This window comes from Grammomys surdaster, unplaced genomic scaffold (assembly GCF_004785775.1).
Source record: "Grammomys surdaster isolate TR1022 unplaced genomic scaffold, NIH_TR_1.0 126219, whole genome shotgun sequence".
NCBI lineage: Eukaryota > Metazoa > Chordata > Mammalia > Rodentia > Muridae > Grammomys > Grammomys surdaster.
In genome coordinates, this window is record NW_021621022.1 from 5,097,146 (window position 1) to 5,120,387 (window position 23,242).

General features: G+C 43.7%; 2 protein-coding genes across 2 annotated transcripts in view; both read right to left on the reverse strand.

Moving 5' to 3' along the window:
- The window catches only part of LOC114613502 (disintegrin and metalloproteinase domain-containing protein 2), a 46,131-nt gene extending 37,908 nt beyond the window's left edge, over window positions 1-8,223 (reverse strand). The window contains exons 1-4 of the mRNA XM_028758841.1: window positions 8,151-8,223; window positions 7,725-7,801; window positions 3,688-3,743; window positions 2,555-2,633 (exon numbers count right to left, since the gene is read on the reverse strand). Of these exons, the coding sequence (XP_028614674.1) occupies window positions 2,555-2,633; window positions 3,688-3,743; window positions 7,725-7,801; window positions 8,151-8,223 (285 nt within the window). The remainder of the gene's footprint in view (window positions 1-2,554; window positions 2,634-3,687; window positions 3,744-7,724; window positions 7,802-8,150) is intronic.
- A 5,981-nt stretch (window positions 8,224-14,204) lies between these two features.
- Ephx2 (epoxide hydrolase 2) overlaps window positions 14,205-23,242 on the reverse strand; it is a 37,850-nt gene continuing 28,812 nt past the window's right edge. Inside the window, exons 13-19 of the mRNA XM_028758821.1 lie at window positions 19,557-19,631; window positions 18,369-18,402; window positions 17,100-17,202; window positions 16,325-16,394; window positions 15,150-15,230; window positions 14,766-14,824; window positions 14,205-14,598 (exon numbers count right to left, since the gene is read on the reverse strand). Of these exons, the coding sequence (XP_028614654.1) occupies window positions 14,523-14,598; window positions 14,766-14,824; window positions 15,150-15,230; window positions 16,325-16,394; window positions 17,100-17,202; window positions 18,369-18,402; window positions 19,557-19,631 (498 nt within the window). The 3' untranslated portion in view covers window positions 14,205-14,522. The remainder of the gene's footprint in view (window positions 14,599-14,765; window positions 14,825-15,149; window positions 15,231-16,324; window positions 16,395-17,099; window positions 17,203-18,368; window positions 18,403-19,556; window positions 19,632-23,242) is intronic.

The following is a 23,242-nucleotide window of genomic DNA, read 5'->3' on the forward strand; positions in this document are numbered from 1 at the left end:
TGCTGGCAGGATGTGCTTTCTGATCACCAGGGCTGACTCAGAGGTCGACCAGGAGAGAGGTAGGCAGGTGATTATAACCAGTCTTTTCTGAGACGTTACTTGCAAGAGTTCAAGGGAAAGCTTGTGCATATTAAACACAGGCAGAAAGGTACAGTTTGTAGGGAGAGGGCTATGCTAGATCCATGAACTCTCTCAGTGCTCAGCCAGCTAGCCTATGAAAGACGGGTGGGAAGCAGATGGAGGAGTATTCTAGGTGGCACCAGACATGGAACCTTGATCTGCGCAGCTGTCCCTCCAAGACAGGCACACTGGATTGGAGGAAGCTGCAGAATGGTACGTGCCCTGGAGCATTGTGAAGTCAAGGCAGCGACTAGAAAGGAACAGAGTCTGAGAGTGGTGTGGCCAGAGGGAAGGCAAAGAGAACCCTGAATGACCACTGCTGCCCATGGGCAGAACCTTAACCTTTATCTTCCTATGAAATGACATCACAGACTTAACAGGAGGGCAGGAGAGAGGACTGATTTTGCCAGGCAGCTATCAGACCAAAAAAACTAGTAACAATTACAAGTGTCAAGGGGTGGGGGAGACGAAACTCGGACTGCTTACATGACACTATGCAAAATGTCTAATTTCAAACAAAAAATTACAAGATATATAAGGAAACAAGCACAAAATGATTGGGGAGGAGGCTTTTAATAGAATCTCCCCATTTTCTGGAGGCTGCGTGCTTGGATTCTCTGAAAATGCGTCTATTGACTCCCAATCCCTAGTGTGCCGGTATCAAGAGATGGAGTATGGTTGTCTGCAAAGTTGATTTGTTCTTTGGCTTATGTCGTCGTCTCCAGGATAGTGCGATTTTAGGGATGAATACAGACAGGTTTTGAAAATCATAAAAACAATTCTGTAAACTTTTCTTTTTTAAAGAAACCTACTCGATGGACTTGAATTTTCCTAGTCTAGAAACAGGTTTAAGGGAAGGACAGAAACCCGGGTTATCTATGTGAAGCCCTGTGTCTGCTGCATTTGAGACCAACGTTTAACAGCTCAGCATGTTTTAAGTAAAGCATTCTTTTCTCAGACTGTTCTTAAAGTTGTACTTTGGAGACAAGAAGGCAGAGTCTAACCATGTGTATGAGTGGTCTCACACTCGATGTATCCTGGCTGCCCTTGAACTCCCAGCTCTCCTGCCTCTGCTTCCTGAATTCTGAGATTGTACATATGTGTAACCATTTAGGCTTTTGCTTCATAAGATTTGTGTTGTTCTTACTGTTTTTTTTTTTCTTGATATAGTCTAGGCTGGTAAACTTCCTATGTATCTGAGGGTGACCTTGAACTCCTAGTCCATCTGCCTCTACCTCCTATGTGCTGAGACTAAAGGTATATGTCTTCATGTTCAAGTGTGGGCTATTGTGACCTTGTGTTTATCTGTCTGTCTGTCTCTTATACATACATAACACACATGTAAATCTCTCTAACACTACAGTACCATTGGACAATATGCATTTTTTTTATATATCAATATCAACTCATATGTTTCTGCTTTTCTTGGCAAACAACGGTTAAGGTAAGGGATGATAGTGTTAATGGTTAATTTGACAGAATCTACAGTCACCCGGGAGGTGGGTCTCTGGGCATGCCTGTTGGGGGAATTATCGTGATTTTGTTCATTGAGTTGGGAATACCAATCCACCGTGGGCTGGCGTTACTCCCCGCCTTGGATACAGGACTTTACAACTGAAGAAAGGGAGCACAGCGGTAGGATGCACCCATCATGCTCTGTTTCTAACCATGGATGCAATGTGAACAGTTGCTTTAAGCTTCAGCTTCATCACTGCGATGAACTTCCGCTTTAAGCCGGAATAAACCCTTTCTCCCTCAAGTCACCTTTGCCAGGGTATTCTTATCACAGTAGCAGGAAAAGAAATCAAGATACAAGGGCCATGTCTATTACTTGTTTTGTTAAAATCTTAGCCTTTAAAAATGACAGCATCACTGTCTAGAAAATGAAAATACAAAGGAGAAAAAAGGAAGAGGAGGAGGATGAGGAAGAGGGAGAGGAGGAGGAAGGAGGGAGAGGAGGAGGGAGAGGAAGCAGCAAGCACAGGGCAGGGCAATGGCAGTAATAAAGTGCACTTCAGACATGGGGAGTTCTGCAGTTCTACCCACACTTCAGTTGCTCCCCCTCTCCCACCCCCAATGTACACATCGCTAAACAAAGTTTCAAGTGTTTCAAATGTGCGAAAAATATAGTGTTTTCTTAAATGTCTATGAAAGTTTATATGTTCTCATTTGGTCCTTTGAACTTCACAGAACAGCTCAGGGTTCCCTTGTCTTCTCAGATTCCAATCCTGACTTGTCACACACGCACACAAGTGCACTACTGGGAAACCCATAGCTTGGAAACACTATAGTCTGATTTGGTTTGGTAACCACCTGCTTCATGGGCTAGGCACATATCACCAAAAGGAAATGACTGCGTTCATGTCAGAACTAAGGAGGATATCCTTGCATCCCAGGATCATACCACCCAGGCAGAGCGAGTTGGAACTCATACCTGAAACTTCTGCTCAAGAGGCCTCATGATTCCTGCGTTGTCGTAACTGTAGACTCTAAAGTTGGGAGGCAAGAACGCCCTGCAAAAGCCAAGAGAAAATGCACTTAAATACACTTAAATTTGCTTCCCACAGGTTTAACTTTTAAAAGTTTATTATTATCTCTAAATAAGTTTGCAGAAAAATATTTTTCAGTGTCTGAATCTTTTTACCTCTGCTAAATTTCCCACAACTAGTCAAAGCTATTGTTTGCAAGCCACTCAAATGATAGTGTCTTCCTATTGGCAGCTAAATAGATGGAGATGCTTGCTATGCACAGACCACAGACAGAAGGAAGCTTCCCGTCCCAGGACATGTTTGACACAAATCGGTAACAACCTAAACTATCCTACAGGCAGTTGAGAACTGAATCCCCAGCAGCCCCTTTATTGCTAAGACGCTGGAATGAAGGACTGATATAAATGCTGAGCCCCATAGAAAGACCCAGAAGGATCAGGCAGAAGCAATCACCAAGTCATTTCCAAAGCCTCCGAGTCCCAAAGACATGTGGGAGAGAATCATGGGAAACAAACCATTTCCAAAGAGAAGCCTCTGTGTCCCAGAGAGAGGTAGAAAAGGGTCACAGGAGGTAACACTCACAGAGCAGAGTTCAGAACAGTGGGCACACCCACATGGGAAGGTAGAGCCAAAGCCTGAATCTTATGAGGAGAAGTAACAACGGTTAAATAAAACTGTAGCATAAAATTGTAGCATAAGGGAAAATTTCTCATGTTGGGGGAAAAAAGGATTTTTGTTTCAGGGACTTCATAGTCTTTTAGACACAAAGGTGGAGAAAGGTGAAGTACAAATTAAGGAGTGGCAGCGTGAGCCTATGACCCCAGCACTGGGGAGACAGTGGTGGGGTAGGGGGGAAGGGAAGGGCTGCGGGAGGAGGGCGGGCGGCGGCGAGGAGTTAATGAGTACTAGGCCAGCCTTGGCTACACAGAAAGATTCTGTCTCAGAAGAGAAAACAAGAGGACAAGATGAGCAGCCCATAACTGGAAAATTCCTGGACATAAAATCATGGTACTGTAGGTAATCACTAGCAATAGTGATAGCCGACAGCAAGGCGGTTAAAGATGTGACAGTCACCTACTTTTGCATTAGGTTCAGGGTGTATGTTTTTCCTTCGATTTTGAGATTGTAGGTCACCTGGAAGGAGAATATATTTTTTTAAAAAGGAAAATGGGGTGAGGGAGTTATAAAGAAAAACTTTTTTATATGAATGCTATATCCCCCAAATCATATTAACACAACAAAAAGAGAAAATTTACAGTTTGATGTTGACTTGTTTTAATGAAATGTGGTGTGATTTATCATCCTTTAATTTATCCAAGCAGACAGACCTTCTAAAGAGTGGGTTACATTTTAATCTGGTAACTGTACTAGCTGGCTAAAGACTGAGATTAGTATAAAACTCATGCTTCAGATCTGGGCAGAATACAGCAAGATTGCTTCATAGAAATTCCACGTACTGGAGAGCAGGAGACCGAGGGCTCGGTGTGTGGTGTTTGTGGGTTTTATGACATCTACTCATGGTGTGGATCTGGGGCTCAACAACTACTACACCAGTACCAGTATGACGGTTTAGAGATGCTTCCTGGAGTTACCTGTTCTCAATCTGCCTGTCCGCCGAGACTTGACATCATTTAACCCGCAAGTGTGTAATTAATAGCATAGTTTGGCACATTTCATTTCCTTGTCTTCAGTGAAAAGATTACACATTTGTGAGATTTGCTTGCAATTAGATTGTTTGTTATTAGTGTAAGTTAAAGACCTTTTTTTGAAATTCTGCTTTATACCTTTTCCTTTGCCAAGCTAAAAACACAGTGCATTTAAAAATTTTTTCCATCATGCTTATATAATTTTTGCTGTTGGATTTTGATGTGACTTATTATGGATTTTATTTTGTTTGTCCACCTGTAAATAATGATGTCTTCCTCCCTTTCTCTCCAATTCTTTTGCCCATTCACCTTTTCCCTTGCTCTCTTTCCTTCTTGCATAGGTCAGTAAGTATTTCCAGGACAATAGTAAATAAAAAATAACAGTGGACAGTGTTACTTCATTCTAGATCTCTTATGGGATACTTTCCAACACTTCAACTTTATGCTATTTGTAAAGGGTGTTCTGACTTCTTTGTAAGCCCCGTTGGTTATAGTTTTTAATTGTCATGTACTTTAGCCATACTAGATTTAAAAATCAGTAAAATGCTATGTCATCATCTAAAAAGCCAAACACTGATAGTACTTGAAGGTGGTGTCATGCGCCCTCAGCACGGCATAGCCCTCTGACATCGCCCAGCTGGTCAGGATGCTAAACCTCGTGGAGACCATTCATGGTCACACTGGTTATGAATATTTAAACAGTATTTTGTTTTGCATAATTGTTGACTTACATAAGTTTTGTCCTTCCGTAAACACATAGTCTATCTGCTTAAAGCATGGCCTCAGACACAGTTGGCATTGCTGCAGCCCCTGGGACCGTCACTGTTACTGGTGCATCAGTCTCCTCAACTTCTCCCCTCCAGTGTGATAGGTTCACTCTCTGAATATAGCAGAGTTCATTCATTCATCCTATTGCTGGAATTAGTTTTCATTTGTTTTACAGTTATAAGTAAAGTGGTGCTAGATATATATGCTACATCTGAAGGGATCTTTATTGACAACTGAGTGTGTTTGCAAGTTTATTTATAATTTAAACACAGCCTTGGGATGTAGTTCAGTAGTTGAGTACTTGCCTAGCATGTATATGGCAGTGGACTCAATCATAAGTACTCAAAAAAACAAAAGAAAAGAAAAAAGAAAAGAAAAGAAAAAAGAAAAAAAGCCCAAACAATGAACACAAAATAATTTTCAAACACTTGCAACTTGGATGTGCACATTTACATTATTGTGATCAGAGTATAATATTGCTTAAGTATCTTCTTTTTAAAAATATTTAAAGGGCTGGAGATGTGGTTAAGTGGTTAAGAGCACTGGCTGCTCTTTCAGAGGTTCTGAGTTCAATTCCTAGCACCCACATAGTTTTCACAATCTTTTATAAAGGGACCTGATATCCTCTTCTGGCATGCAGGTGTACATGCAGCAGAGCACTCATGCATAAAATAATTAAAATAAAACAAAAATAAAAACAAATGTTAAAAATATTTTAAAAATTTAAAAATTATTCTGTATATCTGTCAGGTGGTACATACATATGTATCCATGGGAGGCCAGAAGAGAGCGCCAGATCTTCTGAAGCTGGACTTGTGGCTGCTCGAATCTCCTAAGGGAGTTGCTGGCTACCAAACTCCAGAGCAGCACAGGCTTTTAAACACAGCCTTCTCTCCAGCCCCTGGAGCACATTATTTTAACAATGGTCTTTGCTATCAACTTGGATTTTTGTTATTTATTTATTTCTTTGTTTGCTTGCTTATTTATTTAGAAAAGTTCTCATGCTGTAGTTCTAGATGGCCTGGTACTTACGTAGGCCAGGCTGGCTTCAAACTTAGAGTGTGACTTCCTTGTCTCAGCCTCATAGGTGCTGGGACTACAGACATGAGTCACCATGCTGGCTTAGTCTGGAATCATTACTATGTTCCATTTCTGAAAGATATTTCATTTTAATAAATAACTATATAACCAGATTTATCAAAAACTAGGAAGCAAAGCATTTGCTGTATTCCTCTTTCCTCCTGTTAATAAGCCTATTTGTTTACTTATTGTCTCATGGCATACATTTTTAGGTGATTTAATTAATTAATTAATTAATTAATGCATCCATGAATGTGTACACACAGAGGCCAGGAGGTGGCACTCAAACACCTAGCTTGGGCGCTGGGCTCTGGGCTGGAGTCCTCAAGATTGAGCAAACACTCTTAACCACTATGCCGTCTCTCCAACTCTCATGTTATTCTGTCTTTAAGACACCTTCTTCCCCTGGTATTCAGATGTGTCAAAGAATTAGGTTTTATTTATTTATTTTTCTCTCCTGCTTCATTTTGTAAACCTTATCCAAGGACTCCTTTTTTAAAAAAAAAAAAAAAAATTTCTCAATTAAAAAAAAAAAGTGGACCTTACCCCTCCCAGATTTCCAGTTACCCCAGCTGAGTTTTGCCCTTCTCTCTTTCCACCAGCCTCCTGTGTGTCACATCATATTCTCTGCAGATCCTCGGCTTTCACACTTGCACTTGGTGCTTTATTCTTCTGTGAGTTCCATCCACTTACACTTTCAGTGTCTTCCTCTTAGCATATTCTCTACTAAACACGCTAATTGTAAATGTGCCTTGTGTCCCTCCAGTCAGTAACCACAACAGCCTCTTTGTTTTAAGGGAGCCAGCAGGTCCCTTACAGGGTAATAGGCATGCAGCCATTAACAAGAGAGACAATTTGAGTCCCGAATTTTACAGTTAAGACAACGGCTTTTTATTTTGTACCCTGTATGCTACAAATTGATACTGGTGAGTCCCTCCGGGTAGAACCCTTGTTTGTTTTCCAGTTAAAAAGAAAACAACCACTTTTTAAAATTGCCCCTTTAACTTAAGGATTAAAATTTCATAAACACACACACATTTTTTTTTCAAAAAGATGTATAAAAATTTACAAGCTTTACCCTTCAGAACTACAGACGGAGAAATGCTAAGGACACATGAGCATTTAATGACCGGGCTATTTGTGGCCCAGCCACAAAGGTTTGCTACTTCAAGAAACACAAACGACTCTAGAGCTTACTTAAAACAAAACAAAACAAAAGCAAGCAAGCAAACAAAAAACAAAGGAAAATAATCTTAAAGAAAAGCAAAAACAGTTTGAAAAGAATAATCTTAATGAGAAACATATTTACAAAGTGGAAAAAAAGAGTTCTATCAAATGACAACCATCATCTCTCCTCCAAACACAGATGGACAGGTGGTTGGGAAGATAGCCTTTGGTGGACCGGGTCAAAGAGTGAGTATTCAAAAGCACCGAAGGACGTGGGACTGAGAAATCCAGCGTCATCAGCAGTGATTTTTCTAAGCATTGTTAATGTTGACAAAAACAGGGCGTACATATAAAATCTACTGAGTGAGCATGGATGAGAAATACCAAGGTAACCTCTCGACAAGAAAAATACTTGTGTGACATCTAAATCGTAAGCAAATTGGCAGTTAATTACCTGTGTTTCGTAGCCATCGCCTGTGACGGACCGGATTTTCTCTGGCACTGTGACTTGCACGTGTAATTTCTCACGAGCTGCAAGGTGCAAAAGGCATTTCTTAGAGCTACACCCCTCGCACACTGAGAACCTTCAACCTTATCCTATGAAGCATCATCAACCTGAAACAGGATCTAAAACTGAAGGGTTGAAGGAACCAAGCCTCGGACCACCCCATCCCACAATATCTGGTTTCTTAGGGTCCTGGGGCCTGTGGGAAAGCCCCATGGATCCGTTTCGCATTTCAGCTGTGGTGAGTTGGTGGCTTGGGCTTGTGCCGGGGTGATCCTGGGATATTAAAGTGCGATTCTGGGGCGCCCAAGACAACATGGAGGGAAAGAGGGGCCCGGCTGGTTCTCAAAGGCCCGAAGATGGATTGTTACTCACTGCCTTCTGTTTGGGGCTCGCTAAGGCCGCCAAGTCCAGTCAGCCCACTCAGCAGAAGCAGGATGAGCCACATGGCCTGGCCTCCTGGACCCCAGCCCCGGGGAATGGCAGTTGGCGCTCTATAGGGCAGTTGGGGGCGCGAGGTGAGGGCTGTGGGCAGCGCACCTGTGTGCCAGGAGGCTTTTGTGCTGCTCCAAAACTGGTGGAGTTTGAAGTACTTGCTAGGTTTGAATTCTGAGACCAAAGAAGGGAAAAGGGAGGATTGGCGGTCGAGGGAGGCAAAACTCACTCCAGAGAGTCAGAATCCATGGAACAGCGGAGCAGCAGAAAGGTTCACATATGCGTACATGAACTTTTAATTCTTTTTTGTTTCTTTGTTTTGTTTTTGACTCTCTTAATAACAAAAGTGTTTCAGTATCAGTACTTTGCATATATTTGGATAGTGTCAATCATAGGTGGACAGTCTAACATTTAAGGAGACAAACCAGTGTAACTACAACCCAGATCACCCGCTAAGGACAGAACCATCAAACCTCCGGCTTGTTCCCTGACAATTCTCACAACCACAAACAAGTTTTGCCTGCCTTGAACTTTTCCCAGAGAGAGTGAAACACTGTATTCCTTCACATCTAGATCCCTGAGTGGATTCCATTCACGTCAGCAGAAAATCCCACTGGTGCACACTGCACATTGAATATATCACCATGTGTTTGGTATTGTGTATGAACATCCTTGTGTATGATTTTGGTTCAATACGAGGTATTCTTACTGAATTTATTCAATACTGAGGTATTCTTACTGAATTTATTCCCAGGGGGAAGTTGCCAGATGGGAGAGTATGCCTTGTAAATACTTCTGAAGAATCCTTCAAGATTGTGTCCTAATTTACATCCCACCAGAAGTGTATGAAGATTCTAGATTCTCTGTCAACATTGCTCTTGTCAGCTCTGTTAACTTGACACACAGCCTAGAGTCACCTTAGAAGAGAGTCTAAGCTGAGGGATTGCTGAGATCAGATTGGCTGTGGTGTGTCTCGGTGGTGGTGGGGTGGTCTTGATTGATTTCCTTGATGTAGAAGGGCACAGCCCAGTGTAGGTGGTACCATTCCCTGGGCTTCTGGTCCTGAGCTGTATAAGAAAGTTGGCTAAACGTGGACTTGAGAGTGAGCCAATAGGCAGTATTTCTCTGTGGTTTCTGCTTTAAGTATCTAATTGAGTTCCTGCCCTGACTTCCCCCAAGGAACTGTGACCTGGAAGTGGACACCAAATAAATACCCTCCACCCCTGAGTTCTTTTTGGCCATGGTGTTTGTTACTGTGACAAAATGTAACTAGAACAAATGTCTATCCTTACTTTCTATATTTTGTTTGTTTTGGTTTGAACTTGTTTATTCCTGGTGGGTAATACTTTTCTATATTTCTTTATATGCAAATATATATGTACATGTATATATACATACATATGTGTATATATATATAATCTGTATACATATGTGTATATATGTATATAAATATATGTGTATACACTGCTCTTGTTAGCTCATATATATATGAATGCATACATGCATACATACATTCATATATATATATATATATATATATATATATATATATATATATTAGCCTCTTTGGCAGTTTCTTCCTTGAGACGCTCGCCCCATCTCTAATGGACTGCTGTGCTTCTCTCATTGTACATGGAAGCTGGAAATATATTCTAGATAGGATCCCTTTGTTGGAAGAAATGACTGTAAAAATCTGTGCTTACTTTACTTTCAGTAGCTTTCTGTTGATACCATCAGTCATAATCAGAAGTTTTCTTTTATTTCACCCTGATGGGAGTTTCCTATGGATCTTACCATAGATATTCAATTTACTGAAATCCCTTTTCTGCATAAGTATTCTGGTCACAAGGCTTTCTTCATTTTTCAGTCCATGTTGTGAGTTAAACTATTGAAGTGAACTTGTGTCTCTGTAAGGTTTTGTCATTTTTACATTTTTCTTTATTGATTTGCCCACGTTCCTTTTAGAATCTTTGTCTCCAGATTTAATGAGATCCTTGCAGTTTTCTTTTGCTGCAGTGAACTCACCAGGATTTTGCATCAGAGGCATGCTTGCCCTGTGGAGGGTCTGGAGCAGTCTCATTGTGCAATACTGTGGGCTTTCCCCTGCTCCCAGCGCTTGTGAGCAGGGTTAAGAGCTGGAATTTTCCTTGTCAGAGGATTGGTTTTATTGTGGATCTAATTTCTGAAAAATACCCAGCTAGTCTCTTTCCAATTGTGCTAGTGTGAGCCAGTTTATTTCTCAAAGGTTTTATCTTTTTTTCTGAGTTTTGAAGTCTATTTGCAAAAATATAAGCAGTCCCCTCTCCTGTGTCAACTGTTTAAAGGCTGTAGCCTTCCACATAGATGATCTTTTAAAAATAGTCTTGATAACATGATTTTTCTCTTTACTCGTGGTCAGTTGTTATTGAATTAAAAATGTATGAAGAGGACTCAGTCAGATTTCACACTCATATGTTAATATTTTCCCTGTTTTGTTGACTTGATTCTTGTTTTTAATATTAGGTCCTAAGAGTTTCTAATTTTCATCATGATTTCTTTCTGTCTCATGTATTTGGCTTGCACACACTTGATCATGGCATATGAACTTTTAAATGTGGATGTTTTATTATTTTTTGCTAGTATTTTATTGAATTTATTTTTAAATATCCGTGTTCATTAGGGTTATTGGTCTTTAGTTTTTGTTAGGTCTTTGTTGGCTTCTGTATCAGGGTAGTTAATGCTGGTCTCATTGGCTGAATCTGGAGAATTCCCTGATGTCACTTATGTTTGATAGTTTAATAACTGCTATTAGGTTTTTTTTTAGAAGTTGGGCGATGTGTCAGCAGTAAAGCTACTTGGTCCTGGGCTTTCTCATTGCATGTCTTCTTACTATTGATTTGAAACCATCACTTTTTAGCCTGCTCAGGTTCTTTGCTTCTTCAGGGTTCATATTGGGTTGCTGAGGTCACTAGTTTATTCACACTCCCTAGGTCTACCTGCTTATTGGCCTGTAATTGTTCTTACATCCCTTGTGCTCTCTTATCTTTCTGGAGTGCTAGTTATTCAATGTTGTTTGGGTCTCTGAGTTATCAATTGCGTGTCCCCTCCACCCCCTCTTATTCTAACTAAGAGCCTGTCAGTTTTATGTTTCACCAAAAGACAACTTTCATTCATTGATCTCCTGAATGTCTGTTTTTTAAGTCTTAAACTTCTTTTTAAGGATTAAACCTTAATCTTTGAACCTGGTTATAATTATAACCTTTGGCCAGTATAACCTCAAACCCACAGACCCCTACATATATCTGTTCTTATGACACTTACCTCTTCTTATGACATATATCTGTTCTTATGACACATATGAACACACATGAACACATATGACACACATGATATATATCTGTCCTTATGACACTTAAGAGACTTTGTCTGTTCAGACACTTAGGTTTCAGTGTATACTCTCTTTTTCTTAAGGTGCTGCTGATAATATTGGTAATAGCAATATGCAGCTTAGCTTATCAGTTCTCAAGGCCTTAAAGCTTTAAGAAGAACAGTAATAGCTTCTTCTCTGTCAGCCTAACAGACCCACCTTGAAGAGGATACTTCTCCTGGAAATCAAACGGCATGAGCTCACCAAAGACAGTGCCATTTCTCTCCCCTGGTATGGATATGGGGCTGCCTTGCCTCTTCCAAGAGAGTGGGGGTGGGGGAGCGGGGGGAGGACTACACTGACTATTTATACCCTTAGGAACAAAATAAGACTATCACTTTAGGGGCTGGAGAGATGGCTCAGCTCCGCAGTTGAAGAGCACTGTTGGGAGCCGACTCCTAGCAGAAAGCAGCCATCATCTTTGCAGCCATCTCAGGCCATATACCCTGACAAGAGACTTGGTTTTCAACAGCCCACAACAGCTGAGCACACTCTGATAAACATCTTGTTTTTCTCACATATCTTGTTTTGTTGTTTAGTGCCCCCAGCTGCAAGGCGCATGTGGTAGTGTCTTCAGCTGTGTTCCCCTGCTTGTGCTTATATATACCCAGGATTTCCTTTCAATAAAGGGGACTTGAACAGACTCTCTGTCTTGACTCCATTCTTTGCGTCTCTTGTCCTTCCATCCCCACTCTCTCTCTTGCTAGACCCTGTTGACTGACCTGAACAGACTGGGACACTTGGCCCCCAAACGTAGGGGAGAACAGGTCGTTACAGAGCACTGGTTCTTAACCTTTTCCAGAGGTCCTGAGTTCATTTCCCAGCACAACCACATGGTGGATCAGGACCACCAATAATGGGATCTGATGCCCTCTTCTGGCATGCTGGTGTACAAGCAGATAGAGTACTCATATACGTAAACTAACTAAATAAGTCTTTTTTTTTTTAAGACTATTGTTTTATAGTAAAATAACTTTAGAAAGACTCCAAGCAAATCTACTTAAAAATGGCACCTGAACCGCTCTCTGCCCCAGTTTACTCCCTGGCTGCCAAAGCTACAGTAGTTTAGCTGTGGCCCAATGTTCCCTAGAGCTGATCATCTGGACATGATGAAATTTTCTTACATAACCTAGAGACCTTTGCTCATCCAGCATTACTTACAACCTTCAACCTTGCAAGCCTGGTTGTGTGTTTGTTTTGGTTTTGCAATGCTATGGGCCCGATTCACTGGGCTCTGTAATATCTGAGTCATTCTGCTGGTTTAGGGGAACCTTCTCATAGTCTTCCTTACAGATGAGCTAGGAAAATGCTATTTTCTGTCTCATATAAATATTCTGACAGGTCGCATGTTTGTCCTTCAATTTTATGGTTCAGAAGGATGAAGGTGATCCTGGTGTCAAAGAAACTAAAGCCCTCCAAGGTCTTAGTATAAACAAGGGTCCTCATAACCACCTGTCTATAGCCGTCCCTCCATGTGACTCCCAATCTAGATATATATATCAAACACTATACCATATATATATGTATATGTATATGTATATGTATATATATATGTATATATAAAATGTGTGTATGTATGCATATGTATGTATGTATATGTAGGTATAGGTATAGATATAGATATCATACATTGACTACCACCATCACTTGATTGTTAGATATTATTGATGTTCTCTTTAAAGCTGTGGGAACTTAGGTACAGGACACTTCCTCAATGTCACAGCAAGGAAGGAACAGATCAGATATCTATACTGGCTGATCTCCAGGTTTAGGAGGCAGATTCTCAATACAAAGAGCTCAGTCAGTGGAACCAATAGCTGAGGTCACCACTGGGTCAAGTTCCTCTGGACAGGTTATAAGAATGAGGGACTCCACCCGAAATGAAGGCATGTGTGCACACGAATGTATGTGAATGTACCCAGCTTGGGCGGCAAGGAGAGTGGACACGCCATTCAGACAGAGGCTTGGTAGAGAAGGCAGCTGGGAGACGCCATAAGAGGGGATACACAGTTTGGAGGAGGAGGGTTAGGAGAGCTCGCCTGGAGTGAGTGCAAGATTCGAGGATAGAAACACGGGAGAGCAGCTATTAATAGGAATTGGGGTGATGAGCCAGGCTGGGAGAGCATCAACTGTAGCCTGTGTGAATCTTTGAGGCTCCAACGGGTAGTGTAGGCAATTAGGAGGCTGCTTCTATGAGATTCTAGTCACCAAAGCAGGACAGAGGGCCGACAAGTGCAGAAGACAAGATCAGTGAGGCTTAGGGTCTCCCTAGATGTGACGAGGGAAAGGAGGGGACATTAAAGGGGGCAGAGGAGGAACAAAGATAAATCAGTTTGAGCCTGGTGGAGTGACAGATGAATTCATTTCCTCTAACTCCATAGCGAGGTCAGATCAAGTTTGCATCAGTAGCTGAGTACACACTTACTAGAAGCATTCTGGACCGACCACCCACAGCATCCTTCAGGAAGGCTTCCCGGATAGAGCTGGTCTAGGTCCCCTGGAGGCCCATGTAAGGCTTCTGTCCTTCAGAAAGCAGTACCCTCTCCAAGCAGTTGCCTGGCTTCTCAAGAACACAAGCAACAGGAGCATGCAGGTTTTCAGCTTTATTGAATGAGGGTCCCTACTCTTTGGTCAGCTGCTTCAGAAAGAGCAGGCTTGGATTTGGCTGCAAAGGTACAAACTGGGCTGCCCCACACCTTCCTACTGGGGTGTGATCTCTTCTTTGATGGTCCAGTCATCCTCAAAAGAATTAGACACATACTCTCTTCCAGATCTAAAATTACACCACATCCGATCATTTTCACTTAAAGAAAATCACTAGCTGGCAAAAGAACAACGCTGCTGGTTGTGGATAAGGCCACATTCCAGAAACTAAAATGCGTCCCCAGCAGAGGACACACCACTGGTTAAATCTTGGAGGTCACTGGTTTCTGGACTTCAGTCTGCAGCCACTTGATGAGAATCTGGTTCACCTCTGCCGGTCTAGAAGGGAAAGAAAGGGCAGGTCAATTTGTCTGACCCACTGTCCTCACCAAGGCAGTCTGACTGAAAAGTCCTGGCAGACCTGAGCTCAAGTAAGCCTGTAGCAATCACCGGTCAGGTGACCAGTGAATTATGCCCTCCTCACCCCGGAACCCCAGTCTCCTTACTTCTCTATCTGTGTCCAGTGACCACAGTCTTCGATGTGTCCTCTTTTCAGGAAAGGGATCTGAAAGACAATCCCATGCAGGAAGGTCAGCAGCAGAACGCTAATAGGGCTAACTTGGGTCAGTGCAGTGCACAGCAGAGGACATTTGAGAGGAGACCCCTCCTCTATGATTCCCATAGACATTTTTGGAGGACTTTTGTGTTACTCAGGACAGGAGTGAGGAATGGCAAGGAGACCTTACCAGTGTAGGGAAAGGGAGGGAAGCTGGGTCAGGGCAGATCTTTACCTGACCCCCACCCAGCCTCATGGGGATATCCTCCTCTGGGCACCAGCGTTCTCTTCTAGGGAATATTCTGACACCCACTGTGCAGGGTCATGCCCTTACCCACTTTTCCATGTTCTTGGATATTTCAGGACGGAGTACAATGTCCTTCTCAGCTGTGACCATCAGGGCTGGGACCAGGATCTGGGAGAAACAGGTAGTAAAGGAATCTGGCACTCAGCTACCCTGATGCCATCTGTGTCCAGGGAAAGATGCCTTGGGTACCCGCCACTAACAGCCCTCTCCCCCACCCCATGAGAAGACATTTGCCCTGCCCTGTCCTCTACCACCACCAAGCTCTTCAGGGAGGGTGTGTGTGTGTGTGTGTGTGTTAGAAGGATAGGAGGAGCTGACCTTGTCTGTATCTCAGTTAACTCATAAAACTGATTCAATGGCACCAGGAGGGAAGACAGATATCCTTGGATGAAGGACAAGACTCCTTTTGATTTAAAAAGATATTCCAGGAGCTGGAAAGATTGCTTAGTGGTTAAGAGCATTTGCTTTTCTTGTGGAAGATCCAGGTTCTATTCCAAGGATATTATATTCCACAGATTTGATTCCCAATACCCACATGGCAGCTGGCAACCTTCTGTAACTCCATTTCCTTTAATCTGATGCCCTCTTCTGGCCTCTGAGGTCACTGCGTGTGTGTGTGTGTGTGTGTGTGTGTGTGTGTGTGCCTGTGTGTGTGTGTGTGTGTGTGTATGTGTATCTGGTATCTGTGTAATGAGGAGTGTGTGTGTGTGTGTTTGGTGTTTTTGTGTAAGGTGTGTGTCTCTGTGTGTGTATGTATGACTGCTATGTATCTGTGTGTGTCTGGTGTCTGTGTGATGAGGTGTGTGTGTGTATGTATGTGTTTGGTGTGTTTGTGTAAGGTATGTGCCTGTGTGTGTGTATGTATGACTGGTATGTGTATATCTGGCATCTGTGTAATGAGGGGTGTGTGTGTGTTTGGTGTTTTTGTGTAAGGTGTGTGTCTCTGTGTGTGTATGTATGACTGCTATGCGTGTGTGTCTGGTGTCTGTGTGATGAAGTGTGTGTGTGTGTATGTATGTGTGTGTGATGTCTGTGTGTGTATGTGTCTGTGTATGTGTGATGTCTGTGTGTGTATGTGTGTTTGGTGTGTTTGTGTAAGGTGTGTGCCTGTGTGTGTGTATGACTGGTATGTGTGTGTCTGATGTCTGTGTGATGAGGTGTGTGGGGTGTGTGTGTGTGTAGCAGGAGGTCACAGTGCTCACCTTTCGTCCCAACCCCTTACAGCTCCACTTCCAGTTTCTTTCTGTGTTCCGATACCAGTTCAGAGGACCTCTGAAGAGAGGATCAGACAGTAACACAGGTGAGCACCCAGGACTTGGCCACTGTTGGCCCACAGTGGCCCACAATATCCAGAGACAACTATGCCAGGGACAGTGAGTGCTACAGGATACATGAGTGGGATCCTCAGACACATGCTACTTGTCCACAGCTCCTGTCCACAGCTCCTGCTTCCTCAGCAAGGCCAAGTACTGGAACTCTCTGTCACCAGGCTGGTGCCTCTGATATGATTTGGGGGCAAACAGAAGCTGACCCTACAGGTTATCCTCGTCCTCAAGACATGAACCAGAGAGTGGAACTTGTGGCAGCCCATCCACACCCAGAAGCCACTTTCCTGACCCAGAAAACTCAGCAGGAAGGGACGTGGCAGATGAGAGATACTGAGAAGACATGCACATTTGGGTTCATTCACATGGCTTCTGCTTTTCCAAATACAAAGCTGTCCCAATTCTTGGAGGAGCTATGGGTGCAACTCTATTAAAAACCTCTGTCTTCTAGGAAAACCAATAAACACAAGAAAGAACAAGCTGGATACCCCAAAGGAAGCTACACACCACAGGTCATGAGCCTCTGGGCACTGGGGACATTTAATCACAGACAGGTCACAGTGGTGCTCACAAGGGCTGTGGCAGGAGAACTACCTCCATCCTCCAACAGCTGACCAGCCCTCTACCATGTCTGGGATTCCTTTCATTTTACCTGAAGCCAGACTTCTTGAACTGTTGTACATAAAACTCGATTTCCTCCTCAGTGGTAATTTTGCTGACCCTGGGCTCTTCTGGAGTATTCACAAGGATTCCTCCTGCAAAAAAGACACCGGTGTTCTCTCCTGCTGTGGGCCAATGATTCTAAAGCTGCCATTCCCTGCTGACATTGGCTCATCTGAACTTGGAGTGAAGGCTTCATATCTGTCCATCTGCCCTCTCTTCATTGAGTTCCTCAGGGCTGGTATCTGCACTACTGTGAGGTTCTCATTATAGAATGCCATGTTGTCTTCTGAGGTATGCCGTGTTCTGGAAGTCCCCTTAAAGGAGTCTTGGGGACAAACACATCTTTTTATTCTACAACACTAGACACAAAGGACACAGTCACTCCAGGCTTTGATGCTAAATGTCAAAGGAGTAGGAGACCAAGCTGGTGCTTCTGTACCAGAGGGCCCTGATCCTATGGGAGCACCTCTCCCACCTGCATGTCTCGCGTCTTTACTGCTGGTCTGCCTCCCTGCACAACTCTAAGCTCTCTGTGGACAGCACCGCAGCCCAGGTCTCCCTAGCCAGGCACTCAGAACAAGGAATCAACAAACTACTAAGGGGCTGAAAAAGAAAAGAAAGTAGTCAAGGAGGCAGATGTCTTCAGAGGAGAAGACTCCTAGGGTCAGGTCCTAGCTTGGCCTTTTGACACAGGTCAACCTTCTGAGACTCACTTCTTCCAGTTGTAATCAAGAGGTCACAGTGACAGCCACAGGAATGTCTGTGACCATTGTTATTAATATACAAATGAATAATGGCTAGGAGGCTGTGTTAGGGGTGAAGCAAGCATTTGTGGGGTCGGCCCTGGATGTGGGGGCCTCGAGGATGAGTGGGAACAGTGACCAGAACAGGACCTCAGGGTGGAAGGGCCAGTGGAGATTTAGGTGGGATCTAGTGCAATCTGCCTTGCACAAACTGGTGACTCCAGCAGCCAACTATCCTACCTGGATGGGGTCCTTATGAGAAAGGTTAGTACTAAGAGGCCTATTCCAGATACTCTGTCCAAGTACTCAAAGCATCTTAGGACTTTAGCGCTCCCTAAGGGGTAGACTAGAGTAACACCGTTAATCATAAGGGGATCTTTTTGAGCATGTTGAATCTCAGAACAGCAAGGCAAGCTTAGGGCTTCTTCATGAGGAGAAGGGACAGGACTCCATTAGCATTAGTATTCTGCTGATGTGGTCCCCGCTGTCCCTTCCCTCCCAGGGATACCTCTTACCCATTTCAGTGGCTTTATGCACAGTGAGGAAACCCTGTAGGAAGAAAAGTTAGAGAGGATGTCATAAGTGAGGCCAAACAAGAAGACTGCAACTCAACACAGAAGAGCTCACGTACATGAGGACCACAGAAGAACTCTTTCATGTGGGGATATGTGTTAAAATGCATAGGGGAATGCAAGCCCCAAACCACAGGATAGCACAGAACACTGAACACTGTGTGCTCCATGCATATCCTGTATGTGACACCTACGATAATGTTTGATTGATAAATGAGGTACTATCATGAGATAATCAATGACATCCAATACTCAGTGATGGCCAACACTAAAAGAGAATAATTAATTACAGACACGCTCCCAACCCCACCCCACCCCCTGCTGACACAGAGCAGATTCACATCAGTGGAACGATGCGAGATTTCTTTATACTTCTCAGTGTGACACACAATTTATAACTTAAACATTCTTTGTAGAATTTGCCCTTTGATGTTATTAGATCATGGTTAGCCAAGAATAACTGAAACCATAGAAAGAAAAATAGCAAGTAGGGCCACATTATAACACAGGATAAACCTGAAAGGCGCAAAGGGGCCTCTCTGTCAGAGAAGGCAAGGTGGAAACTCCCATTCACAGCAGCTGCTGACACTTGCAGATCTGAGTGATGACTTGGGGTCATCAGTCACTGGGAGCAAGAGCACAGACTTACAGATGGTAGAGGAATTAGAACGACCAGTTCCCTGTCCTGTCATAGAGAAAATCTGACAACCCAGGACTCCTTGGCATACAAAAGCATCCATGAAAAGGTAAAATGGAAAGGCCTACCCATAGTAGGCAGAGGGAAAGTTTATTTGCTTCAGTTTAGCACTAAGAGCAACCCAAAAGGTGTCCATAGGATCCCATCAGAGGCCTGCCTTTGCAGGTATGTGAATTTGAATTTACACGGTTCATGGGATCTGGAAACTCCTGTGGTGTGAAGCAAAGAAGTGAGCGTGGGTTGGTCCTGCCAGCAGAATGTACAACAAATAATGCTGAACCACCCAAGAGAGCCGTCCAAAGTCCGAACAAACAGGCTGGTACAGGTTAAACCTTACTAAAGATAAGCTCACAAACCAAGATTATAAAATACACACACACATACACCACACACACACACACACACACACACACACACCATCTCCTACCTCTTACCGTCTCATCACTGGCTCGGAAGAAGCTTTTGAAAGTCCGACTCATGTTCTTTTCCAGTTCAGACTCGGCCACACCCTAAAACAGTCAAGAAAGCATAATTAAAGATCTCTTCAAGATGCTCTGGAAATTGTAGCCCTCTCCCATCTGACTAAAAGCCAGGAGGCCTTACCTTATGTCCCATCTAGCCCATTTAACATTTTATTGGGATTGCATTCCTTGAATTTTTTATTGTGATATACATGCTAGAAAAAGGTTAAAATAAAATATAAGATGCTAACGGGTGTTTGCAGGAAGGTGAGTCTATGGATGATGCCGGGATTCCTACTATAAGGTATGGCTTATAGTAATCAAAGAGGCTGTTATAGATTTAAGGTGGTGGCCAAGCTCTGAGAATTTAAGTAGTGAGACCTCTCTGTTCCCAGCTTCCTTTAATGCTTCTCAACACCATCTTCTTCAACTTGGTCCTAAATCATTACAGACTTTAGAATGCTCTCAGGGCTATCTTCCTAAGGACAGGACATTGGATTTCCTTTGTTAGGAGCTGGGACTCATGTCCTTGGTGGTGACAAATTACCAGGTTCTCCTGTCTTGTGAGAGTGTTATTACAGATAATTGCTTATCTATTATAGGCTACAACAAGCTCTCAAACACCTTGTGGTCCGGATGCCAGGCTTCAGGAACGAGTAACAAGTAGGCAGAGGGGAGCACAGAGGTCCATACCTCCCAGCGTCTCTTCTGCTTACTTCTCTGTATCATCCTTTTAAATTTAACACACATAATTAGGAGCTTACTTATGGCAAAATAGAGATGCTCCTGCAATGTGGAAGAGGGGTTGTCCATTGCAAATATAGTCAAATATCAGAAATACTACATATGGTGTTTCTTGAAAAGTGTTCATGTCCACTAACTCATTTTGTAAATACTGTTCAATTTCATGATGTGCTAAAGAGTTGGTGGGGGACTCAGGCAGGTTGCAAACACCTCATGAATAAGCAGCAAGGACCATAAAGCAAATGGCAGTTGATCCCAATTGCCCAAAAGGGAACAGCTTGTTTCTACTGAGGGAGGAAACACTGGAGCTGGACTATGAGCAGGACTTGGCTGTGTAGATGGAGGAAGGGTATCTGGCTTGAGGAAAGAGCTGGGAGGCACAGCGTTGTTGACTTAGAGGACGAGTAATGTGGTAAACACTGTGCCTTGAATGTGAAATGCCTTTCCCACAGGAGGGCTAGAGAGACGGCTCAGTTGGTAAATATGTGTACTGCAAGAGTGTGGACCTGAGTTTGATGTCTAGTACCCATGTGAAGAAGCTGAATGACGCCACACACTTTTGCAAGCCCAGCAATCGCAAGGTAGAAGCAGGTGGATCCCTGAAGCTTGATGCTAACAGTCTGATTTACGCAAACAAGCCCCAGGCCAATGAGATGAGAGGAAGTGGTCTCCTAACAAAACAGCTGGGTATACATAGGGTAGCTATGGTGGTTTGAATATGTGTGGCCCAGGGAGTGGCACTATTTGGAGGTGTGGCCTTGTTGGAGGAGGTGTAGCCTTTTGGAGGAAGTGTGTCACTGTGGGCATGGGCTTTAAGGCCCTACTCCTAGCTGCCTGGAAGCCAGTCTTCTCCTAACAGCCTTCAGATGAAGATGTAGAACTCTCAGCTCTGCCTGAACCATGCCTGCCTGGATGCTGCCATGCTCTCAACTTGATGATAACGGACGGAACCTCTGAATTTGTAAGCCAGCCCCAATTCAATGTTGTCCTTATAAGACTTGTCCTAGTCAAGGTATCTGTTCACAGTAGTAAAACTCTAACTAAGACAGTAGCCTTCAGAACTTTTAGGACATCTTAGAATTGACACAGAACTGGGTAGTGTGCACTACCTTTTGTGGGCAAGAAACTGTAACTTTTGCTAAATCCTCAATAATTCACTGGGGACTTGATTACAGGTCTTGTTGCTTCAGGCTTGGTTTTGGGAGCATCTCCTAACCTGGGCAGATGCTTAGAATGCAGGTCCTTAGCAACTCCACAGAGCCAGACTTCATTTTACCAACATCCTCCAGAGCACCCACACCCCAGGCACATATGATAGTGCCTGCCCAGTGCAGAGGAGGTCACATGCCACCCCACATACACTAGCTGCCTCTTCCTCCATATACTCATGAGCTTCAGTCAAACATGAAGTATAGAGTTGATGCAGAAAAGAAGCCAAAGGTCTGACTGAGCCACAGAGGCATATCGAGCGCTAGCCAATATCGGCCACAGCTGATAACATCATACAGCTCCTACAGCTGCCCAAGAATTAACACTAGCACAAAACATGACCAATAGCAAGGGCACTCCTATGGCTAAAGGATTTTCCCACCTTACTGGTACATGAAAACGGAGTGAACTGCCCACCAGACACACAGGGGCACACCAAAGGGGGGAAAAAGGATTTTGAAAGCCTGGCTGGGGTCAACATCTGACTCATATTCCTTCCTTATTTCCACTCCTACCTGCCCTCTTTTGTATCCATTGAGTCTTTTCTGAACACCCACTACTAACACCTTGTTTCGTCAAAAGGAAGAAAAAATAAGGATGAAGCAAGGCAAGGTGTGTGAGGGGTTGCGGAGCAGCCTGAGGTGGGATGAGACCAAGAAAATGAAGGGAACAAGGAAGAGAAAAGAGAGCCTCACTCCAGGCCCTGGTTTCTGTTTCTGTTTGGCTGAGAGTCAAGAAATGTCACCCAAGAAAACAAATCAACCATCCCAAACCCACTATGAAGATGCCTGCTTTCTCAAAGGTCTTTCCCTACATACCCAAACACAAGCCCTCTTATCTTCTCCTGTTCTGGCCTCCAACTTTATTCCCTCTCCGTCAGCATGGTGGACTCTCTTCTGGGTGGGCAGAACTATTTCCTCATGTGTTCTCTGAGTCTCATCAGCTCTTGACATCTGTTTACTCTCTAAGCACTATATCAGAGCACCGTGGCGGTCTCATCAAGATCCCTGACACTGAAATGTGCTCAACCACAGCAGTTGTCTCTGGGGTGAGGTCGACTCTCGATAAATAAGAATCCTGACCGAGGTCGACTCACAGGCTGGGCAGGCTCTCATCCATCACTGTGGATCTACAGCCTCCCGCTGCTATTTCCTGCCTGGCATTCATCACCTTGCAGAAGGCGTCCATTGATTCTCCATTGTGACTGCATTCTACAAATGAGTGGGCTCGTAATCAAGAGCCGACCTGGCTTTCATAAAAAATCTCCAACTGCAAATTCAGCATGGAGAGGATGATTAATGTCCCCACCTCTTCCCTGCAAGGACACAGATCCAGAGTCATCCTACCTCGAGGGGCACAATGTGAAGAACCAAACAAGATGACCTCTTCAAGTGTTCAAGGGCTCAGGACCATGGCCACCACATGGCTTTATGCATATGGCTACAGGGTCTTCCTTTCTGAGAACATTGGCTCAGCCCTACTGAACCCCAGGGCCACCCACCAATGCTGCAAGAGCTCAGTGAGCTCTGGCCCTCAAGAGGAACCAGGATCACACACATGGCAATGTGGGGTCAAGGGGGCAGAGCTGTTTGGTGGTGGTGGAAGGAAGCAGGGCTTCTTGAGGAAGTGGGGATTCCTGAAGGAGGCACAGCTTCTGGAAGAACTCCAGACTTGCTAAACCAAGGGAGTCGCAAGCAAAGTGCCTG